The 10474-nt window shown below is 43.9% G+C and overlaps 1 protein-coding gene across 17 annotated transcripts in view; it reads left to right on the forward strand.

The window, feature by feature from the left end:
• Positions 1-9732, forward strand: part of LOC139420131 (eyes absent homolog 1) — a 114091-nt gene extending 104359 nt beyond the window's left edge. For 16 of the 17 annotated variants that reach the window (XM_071169876.1, XM_071169887.1, XM_071169880.1 and 13 more), the window contains one exon: positions 9234-9459. In XM_071169876.1, the coding sequence (XP_071025977.1) occupies positions 9234-9314 (81 nt within the window). In that variant the 3' untranslated portion in view covers positions 9315-9459. Of the gene's footprint in view, positions 1-9233 lie in introns of all 17 variants that reach the window. The other variant, XM_071169884.1, reaches the window with a different exon arrangement.
• Positions 9733-10474: the final 742 nt, after the last annotated feature.

Consider the following 10474-nt stretch of genomic DNA (forward strand, 5'->3'; position numbering starts at 1 on the left):
CTATAGTAGATATAGATACAGTATATCAGTATATATGGTAGATAAAGATACAGTATGCATCAGTATTAGGGTCAACCCCATTTTAACTCATTAATTCATGAATTGAATTGAAATTCCATGAGTTTGAATCCTTCATTGGGTCTTAGGGTGGCTGTGAATGGGTCTTAGGGTGGCTGTGAATGGGTCTTAGGGTGGCCGTGAATGGGTCTTAGGGTGGCCGTGAATGGGTCTTAGGGTGGCCGTGAATGGGTCTTAGGGTGGCCGTGAATGGGTCTTAGGGTGGCCGTGAATGGGTCTTAGGGTGGCCGTGAATGGGTCTTAGGGTGGCCGTGAATGGGTCTTAGGGTGGCCGTGAATGGGTCTTAGGGTGGCCGTGAATGGGTCTTAGGGTGGCCGTGAATGGTTCTTAGGGTGGCCGTGAATGGGTCTTAGGGTGGCCGTGAATGGGTCTTAGGGTGGCCGTGAATGGGTCTTAGGGTAGCCGTGAATGGTTCTTAGGGTGGCCTTGAATGGGTCTTAGGGTGGCTGTGAATGGGTCTTAGGGTAGCCGTGAATGGTTCTTAGGGTGGCCTTGAATGGGTCTTAGGGTGGCCTTGAATGGGTCTTAGGGTGGCCGTGAATGGGTCTTAGGGTGGCCGTGAATGGGTCTTAGGGTGGCCGTGAATGGGTCTTAGGGTGGCCGTGAATGGGTCTTAGGGTGGCCGTGAATGGGTCTTAGGGTGGCTGTGAATGGTTCTTAGGGTGGCCGTGAATGGGTCTTAGGGTGGCTGTGAATGGGTCTTAGGGTGGCCGTGAATGGGTCTTAGGGTGGCCGTGAATGGGTCTTTTGGTGGCTGTGAATGGGTCTTACTTCCCATTCTTTCTAACTGAAGGAGCAGAAACTTAACACCCCCTTTAATTTCACCCATTTGTCATCTTATTGACTGTTGAACAACAGGAGAAATCAGCTCCACTCCTCCTCCATCTCTCAGTCTCAGGTTCAGAGAGAGAGAGAGAGACAGAGAGAGAGAGAGAGAGAGAGAGAGAGAGAGAGAGAGAGACAGAGAGATAGAGAGAGAGGGGGGAGAGAGAGAGAGAGGGGAGAGCGAGAGAGAGAAAGGGGGGGAGAGAGAGAGAGAGAGGGAGAAAGAGAGAAAGAGAGGGAGAGAGAGAGGGATTGAGTGAACGAGAGAGAGATAACGAGAGAGAGAGAACGAGAGAGAGAGACAGAGAGAGAGCAGGGGGAGAGAGATATATATATAGAGAGAAAGAGCAGGGGGAGATAGATTTAGGGAGAGAGAGAGAGGGAGAGAGAAAGAGAGGGAGAGAGAAAGAGAGAAAGAGAGGGAGAGAGAGAGGGAGATAGATAGGGAGAGAGAAAATGAGAGAGAGAGATAGGGATAGAGATATAACGAGAGAACGAGAGAGAGAGAGAGAGCAGGGGAAAAGAGATAGAAGGAGAGAGAAAGTAGAGGGAGAGAAATAGACAGTGTGTACAGGTGAGGAAAATATTCTTACCCATGGCCCTAAGCAGCGTAACGCTAGACAGATCCTTTCAGGTTTACAGCAGAAATAGAACATGCATTCACACAGCTTAAATCTTTGTTGATGAGATTAGGATATTTACTGCAATGACAACCCTGTTAGAGAGAACAAGAAAGGCTGCTGGGTGAAAAGCTTTTGATGCACTTCACAACGCAGCTAGATCACAATAATCAGGTTGTTAGACTCCCTCTCTCCGTCTCTATACCTCTACCTCTACCTCTCTCTCCCTCTCTCTCTCTCCTTCTCTCTCGCTCTGTCTACCTCTACCTCTTTCTGTCTCTCTCTACCTCTACCTCTCTCTCCCTCTCTCTCTCTCCTTCTCTCTCTCTCGCTCTCTCTACCTCTACCTCTCTCTGTCTCTCTCTCTACCTCTACCTCTCTCTCCCTCTCTCTCTCTCCTTCTCTCTCGCTCTCTCTACCTCTACCTCTCTCTGTCTCTCTCTACCTCTACATCTCTCTCCCTCTCTCTCTCCTCTCTCGCTCTCTCTACCTCTACCTCTCTCTCTTGCTCTCTTGTGGTGTCGATGAAATTATAAAATATAAACCAAATATATAAAAAATATATAAGTCTGGCATTTTCCCCAATATTTGTAACCAATGACTAACCACCCCAATCCACAAAAGTGGAGACAAATTTGACCCCAATAACCGCGTCAACAGCAACCTTGGGAAAATCCTCTGCATTATCATTAACAGCAGACTCGTACATTTCCTCAATGAAAACAATGTACTGAGCAAATGTCAATGGACTTTTTACCAAATTACCGTACGACAGACCACGTATTCACCCTGCACACAAACAAAACAAAACAAAACAAAAGTCTGTTTGTCTCCATTTGGCATGAGGATCAATACAAATTGATGGAAAGTGGTGTGTCCAGAGAGAGAGAGAGAGAGGGAGGGAGGGAGGGAGGGAGGTAGGGAGGGAGGGAGGGAGGGAGGGAGGGAGAGACGGGAAGTGAGAGCCCTAAAGATGAAGAGAGTCCCACACTCCAAATATAAACTCCCAGTAATTTATTGGGTAAATCACCAATGTTTCGGCATCACTGTGCTTCTTTCAAATCCATGTACACAAACAACAAGAGTGCGGTTAAAATTGGCAAAAAACACGCACATTTCTTTCCATGGGGTCGTGGGGTGAGACACAGATGCAGCTTAAGCCCCACCCTCTTCAACATATATATCAATGTATTGGCGAGGGCACTAGAACAGTCTGCAGCACCCGGCCTCACCCTACTAGAATCTGAAGTCAAATGTCTACTGTTTACTGATGATCTGGTGCTTCTGTCCCCAACCAAGTAGGGCCCACAGCAGCACCTAGATCTTCTGTACAGATTCTGTCAGACCTCGGCCCTGACGGTAAATCTCAGTAAGACCAAAATAATGTTTTTCCAAAAAAGGTCCAGTTGTCAGGACCACAAATACAAATTCCATCTAGACACCATTGCCCTCAAGCACACAAAAAACTATACATACCTTGGCCTGAACATCAGCACCACAGATAACATCCACAAAGCTGTTAACGATCTGAGAGACAAGGCAAGAATATTTTGAGCTGATATCTCAAAATGCTGTACAGAAACCCAGCCTAAAACCCCAAACAGCAAGCAATGCAGGTGTAGAAGCACGGTGGCTAGGAAAAACTCCCTAGAAAGGCCAAAACCTAGGAAGAAACCTAGAGAGGAACCAGGCTCTGAGTGGTGGCCAGTCTTCTTCTGGCTGTGCCGGGTGGAGATTATAACAGAACATGGCCAAAATGTTCAAATGTTCATAGATGACCAGCAGGGTCAGATAATAATAATCACAGTGGTTGTAGAGGGTGCAACAGGTCAGCACCTCAGGAGTAAATGTAATTTGGCTTTTCATAGCCGATCATTCAGAGTATCTCTACCACTCCTGCTGTCTCTAGAGAGTTGAAAACAGCAGGTCTGGGACAGGTAGCACGTCCGGTGAACAGGTCAGGGTTCCATCGCCGCAGGCAGAACAGTTGAAACTGGAGCCAGCACAGCCAGGTGGACTGGGGACAGCAGTCCTCAGGCCAGGTAGTCCTGAGGCATGGTCCTAGGGCTTAGGTCCTCCGATAGAAAGAGAGAGAGAAAGAAAGAGAGAGAGCGAATTAGACAGAGCAATTTAATTCACACAGGACACTGGACAAGACAGGAGAAATACTGCAGATATAACAGACTGACACCTGACATATAAACTACTGCAGGGTAAAGAAGGGCCTTCTATGCCATCAAAGGAACATAAAATTCAACATACCAATTAGGATCTGGCTAAAAATACTTGAATCAGTCATAGAACCCATTGCCCTTTATGGTTGTGAGGTCTGGGATCCGCTTACCAACCAAGAATTCACAAAATGGGACAAACTCCATATTGAGACTCTGCATGCAGAATTCTGCAAAAATATCCTCTGTGTACAACGTAAAACACCAAATAATGCATGCAGAGCAGAATTAGGCCGATACCCGCTAATTCTACAACCACCTGAATGGAAGTGATTCCATAACAAATCCATCACCTACAGAGAGATGAACCTGGAGAAGAGTCCCCTAAGCAAAGCTGGTCCTGGGGCTCTGTTCACAAACACAAACACACCCTACAGAGCCCCAGGACAGCAGCACAATTAGACCCAAACAAATCATGAGAAAACTAAAAGATACATTGGAAAGAATTAACAAAAAAACAGAGCAAACTAGAATGCTATTTGGCAGAGTACACACTGACCACTGTATCTGACCTAAACTTAAGGAAAGCTTTGACTATGTACAGACTCAGTGAGCATAGCCTTGCTATTGAGAAAGGCCGTAGGCAGACCTGGCTCTCGAGAGAAGACAGGCTGTGTGCACACTGCCATCAAAATTAGGTGGAAACTGAGCTGCACTTCATAACCTCCTCCCAAATGTATGACCATATTAGAGACACACATTTCCCTCAGGTTACACAGATCCACAAAAAAATTGAAAACAAATCCCAATTTTGATAAAGTCCCATATCTACTGGGTGAAATTCCACAGTGTGCCGTCACAGCAGCAAGACTTGTGATCTGTTGCCACGAGAAAAGGGCAACCAGTGAAGAACACACACCATTTTAAATGTAAATACAACCCATTTTTATTTATATTTACTTCCACGTTTGTACTTTAACTATTTGCACATCATATGACATTTGAAATGTCTTTATTCTTTTGGAACTTTTGTGTGTGTAATATTTACTGTACATTTTTATTGTTCGTTTGCCTTTTGTTTATTTATTATCTATCTACTTCATTTGATTTGGCAATGTTAACATACTGTACGTTTTCCCATGCCAATAAAGCCCTTCAATTGAATTGAAAATTGAGAGAGACAGAGAGGAAGATACCATCTCCAGCCTTTAAACTTAAAAGCAAAGACAATTTACAAAACAAAAAGCAAAGAGCTTTTTAAGGGTCACTGGAAGCCTTCTAAGTGGAACATACGCCTGGGAGAGAGAGAACTCTGAGAGGGGGAGGGAGGGAGGGAGGGAGGGGCCTTCTAAGTGGAACATACGCCTGGGAGAGAGAGAACTCTGTGAGGGGGAGGGAGGGAGGGAGATAGGGAGGGAGGGAGGGAGGGAGGGAGGGAGGGAGGGAGGGAGGGAGAGAGGGAGGGAGGGAGGGAGGGAGGGAGGGAGGGAGGGAGGGAGGGAGGGAGGGAGGGAGGGAGGGAGGGGCCTTCTAAGTGGAACATACGCCTGGGAGAGAGAGAACTCTGAGAGGGGGAGGGAGGGAGGGAGGGAGGGAGGGAGGGGCCTTCTAAGTGGAACATACGCCTGGGAGAGAGAGAACTCTGAGAGGGGGAGGGAGGGAGGGACCTTCTAAGTGGAACATACGCCTGGGAGAGAGAGAACTCTGAGAGGGGGAGGGAGGGAGGGAGGGAGGGAGGGAGGGAGGGAGGGAGGGAGGGAGGGAGGGAGGGAGGGAGGGGCCTTCTAAGTGGAACATACGCCTGGGAGAGAGAGAACTCTGAGAGGGGGAGGGAGGGAGGGAACTCTGAGGGAGGGAGGGAGGGAGGGAGGGAGGGAGGGAGGGAGGGAGGGAGGGAGGGAGGGAGGGAGGGAGGGAGGGAGGGAGGGAGGGAGGGAGGGAGGGAGGGAGGGGCCTTCTAAGTGGAACATACGCCTGGGAGAGAGAGAACTCTGAGAGGGGGAGGGAGGGAGGGAACTCTGAGGGAGGGAGGGAGGGAGGGAGGGAGGGAGGGAGGGAGGGGCCTTCTAAGTGGAACATACGCCTGGGAGAGAGAGAACTTTGAGAGAAAGCTTTGATAAGACAGAGGTAATGGACCACAGGAGGGAGGGAGGGAGGGAGGGAGGGAGGGAGGGAGGTCGAGGACTCTACCTGACAAGACCCTTTCATTCTCTCCGACTCATGTTTCTCCCTCTCTGCTACTTGCATGGGAACAATGTCTGATTAGCTGGGCTGTCTCTCTATAGCAGTCAAATTCAGCATTAGGTGTTTTTATTTATATTTTATTTAGTTCAAAGAACATTAACTGCCATTGAATTTTGTTTTGTTAGTGTGAAGCAGAGTACCATCATTAGATATAGTACCATCATTAGATATAGTACAATCATTAGTTATAGTACCATCATTAGATATAGTACCATCATTAGATATAGTAGATATAGTACCATCATTAATTATAGTACCATCATTAGATATAGTACCATCATTAGATATAGTACCAATAGTACCATCATTAGATATAGTACCAGTAGTACCATCATTAGATATAGTACCAGTAGCACCATCAGTAGTTATAGTACCATCATTAGATATAGTACCATCATTAGATATAGTACCATCATTAGATATAGTACCATCATTTAGATATAGTACCATCATTATATATAGTACCATCATTAGATATAGTAGTACCATCATTAGATATAGTACCATCATTAGATACAGTACCAAATAGTGCCATCATTAGTTATAGTACCATCATTAGATATAGTACCATCATTAGATATAGTACCATCATTAGATATAGTTCCATCATTAGTTATAGTACCATCATTAGATATAGTACCATCATTAGATATAGTACCAGTAGTACCATCATTAGATATAGTACCAGTAGTACCATCATTAGATAAAGTACCAGTAGTACCATCATTAGTTATAGTACCATCATTAGATATAGTACCATCGTTAGTTACAATAACTTCATTTGTTATAGTACCATCATTAGATATAGTACCAGTAGTACCATCATTAGATATAGTACCATCATTAGTTATATTACCATCATTAGATATAGTACCATCATTAGATATAGTACCATAATTAGATATATTACCATCATTAGATATATTACCATCATTAGTTAGAGTACCATCATTAGATATAGTACCATCACTAGATATAGTACCATCATTAGATATAGTACCAGTAGTAGCATTATTAGATATATTACCATCATTAGATATAGTACCATCATTAGTTATAGTACCATCACTAGATATAGTACCATCATTAGTTACAGTACCAGTAGTACCATTATTCGATGTATTACCATCATTAGATATAGTACCAGTAGTACCATTATTAGATGTAGTACAATCATTAGATATAGTACCAGTAGTTCCATTATTAGATGTAGTACTATCATTAGATATAGGTCCAGTCGTACCATCATTAGAAATAGTGCCATCATTGGGTATAATACCATCATTAGTTACAGTACCATCATTAGATATAGTACCATCATTAGATGTAGTACCATCATTAGATATAGGTCCAGTAGTACCATCATTAGACATAGTACCAGTCCTACCATCATTAGAAATAGTGCCATCATTAGGTATAGTACCATCATTAGATATAGTACCATCATTAGATATAGTACCATCATTAGATATAGTACCATCATTAGATATAGTACCAGTAGTAACATCATTAGATATAGTACCATCATTAGATATAGTACCATCATTAGATATAGTACCATCATTAGTTATAGTACCATCAGTAGATATAGTACCGTCATTAGGTATAGTACCATCATTAGTTACAGTACCATCATTAGATATAGTACCAGTAGTAACATCATTAGATATATTACCATCATTAGATATAGTACCATCATTAGATATAGTACCGTCATTAGGTATAGTACCATCATTAGTTACAGTACCATCATTAGATATAGTACCATCATTAGTTATAGTACCAGTAGTACCATCATAAGATATAGTACCATCATTAAATATAGTACCATCATTAGTTATAGTACCATCATTAGATATAGTACCATCATTAGTTATAGTACCATCATTAGATATAGTACCATCATTAGATATAGTACCATTTAGATATAGTACCATCATTAGATATAGTACCATCATTAGATATAGTACCATCATTAGATATAGTACCATCATTAGGTATAGTACCATCATTAGTTACAGTACCATCATTAGATATAGTACCATCATTAGTTATAGTACCAGTAGTACCATCATTAGATATAGTACCATCATTAGGTATAGTACCATCATTAGTTACAGTACCATCATTAGATATAGTACCATCATTAGTTATAGTACCAGTAGTACCATCATTAGATATAGTACCATCACTAGTTAGATTACCATCATTAGATATAGTACCATCATTAGTTACAGTACCAGTAGTACCATCATTAGTTATATTACAATCATTAGATATAGTACAATCATTAGATATAGTACCATTATTAGATATATTACCAGTAGTAGCATTATTAGATATATTACCATCATTAGATATAGCACCAGTAGAACCATCATAAGATATAGTACCATCATTAGATGTAGTACCATCACTAGATATAGTACCAGTAGTACCATCATTAGTTATAGTACCATCATTAGATGTAGTACCAGTAGTACCATCATTAGTTATAGTACCAGTAGTACCATCATTAGATATAGTACCATTATTAGATATAGTACCAGTAGTACCATCATTAGATATAGTACCAGTAGTACCATCATTAGATATAGTACCAGTAGCACCATCATTAGATATAGTACCAGTAGTACCATCATTAGTTATAGTACCAGTAGTACTAATATTAGATATAGTACCATTATTAGATATAGTACCAGTAGTACCATCATTAGATATAGTACCAGTAGTACCATCATTAGTTATAGTACCATCATTAGATGTAGTACCAGTAGTACCATCATTAGTTATAGTACCAGTAGTACCATCATTAGATATAGTACCATTATTAGATATAGTACCAGTAGTACCATCATTAGATATAGTACCAGTAGCACCATCATTAGATATAGTACCAGTAGTACCATCATTAGATATAGTACCAGTAGTACCATCATTAGTTGTAGTACCAGTAGTACCATCAATAGATTTAGTACCTGTAGTACCATCATTAGTTATAGTACCAGCAGTACCATCATTAGTTATAGTACCAGTAGTATCATCAATAGATTTAGTACCATCATGACTGTGTTATTGCCAGGAGAGTGGATCTTGGTCAACTATTGTTCGTCTTGTTTCCTCTCCCCTGCTTTTCTGTAACATGTCATGTCTCTAGCACCAAGAAAATGTATTCAAATATGCTTCTTGTGATTGAGTGTTCCTTAATAGTAAAATATGGACGTTTTTTACAATTTCCTGAACAGCTAAAATGTTTGAGATACCTCTTGTAACAGTCCTGTTTCCCCTCCGCAGCACAACATGCCGTTCTGGAGAATCTCCAGCCACTCTGACCTCATGGCCCTCCACCATGCTCTGGACCTAGAGTACTTGTAGCTACGGCCTGGCACTACACCGCCCAGCCCCGAAACTGGCCCCTACCGGCCACTACACCTACTGGCCCCTACCGGTCTCTACATCAACCTGCTGTCCCCTACATCAACCTGCTGGCCCCTACCGGCCCCTACATCAACCTACTGGCCCCTACATCAACCTGCTGGCCCCTACCGGTCTCTACATCAACCTACTGGCCCCTACATGAACCTCTTTGCCCCTATATCAACCTACTGGCCCCTACCGGTCCCTACATCAACCTGCTGGCCTCTACTGGTCTCTACATCAACCTGCAGGCCCCTACTGGTCTCTACATCAACCTACTGGCCCCAACGTCAACCTGCTGGCCCCTACCGGTCTCTACATCAACCTACTGGCCCCTACATCAACCTACTGGGCCCTACATCAACCTACTGGCCCCTACCGGTCCCTACATCAACCTGCTGGCCCCTACTGGTCTCTACATCAACCTACTGGTCCCTACCAGTCTCTACATCAACCTACTGGCCCCTACATCAACCTACTGGCCCCTAACGGTCTCTACATCAACCTGCTGGCCCCTACCAGTCCCTACATAAACCTGCTGGCCCCTACCAGTTTCTACATGAACCTACTGGCCCCTACCGGTCTATACATCAACCTGCTGGCCCCTACCGGTCTCTACATCAACCTGCTGGCCCCTACCAGTCCCTACATCAATCTACTGGCCCCTACATCAACCTACTGGCCCCTACCGGTCTCTACATCAACCTGCTGGCCCCTACCGGTCTCTACATCAACCTGCTGGCCCCTACCAGTCCCTACATCAATCTACTGGCCTCTACATCAACCTACTGGCCCCTACATCAACCTACTGGCCCCTACCGGTCTCTACATCAACCTACTGGCCCCTACCGGTCTCTACATCAACCTGCTGGCCCCTACCGGTCTCTACATCAACCTACTGGCCCCTACCGGTCTCTACATCAACCTGCTGGCCCCTACCGGTCTCTACATCAACCTACTGGTCCCTACATCAACCTGCTGTCCCCTACCGGTCCCTACATCAACCTGCTGGCCCCTACCGGTCCTTACAACAACCTGCTGGCCCCTACCGGTCTCTTCATCAACCTACTGGCCCCTACATCAACCTACCGACCCATACATCAACCTGCTGGCCCCTA

Source organism: Oncorhynchus clarkii, chromosome 11 (assembly GCF_045791955.1).
Source record: "Oncorhynchus clarkii lewisi isolate Uvic-CL-2024 chromosome 11, UVic_Ocla_1.0, whole genome shotgun sequence".
In the NCBI taxonomy this organism is placed as follows: Eukaryota; Metazoa; Chordata; class Actinopteri; order Salmoniformes; family Salmonidae; genus Oncorhynchus; species Oncorhynchus clarkii.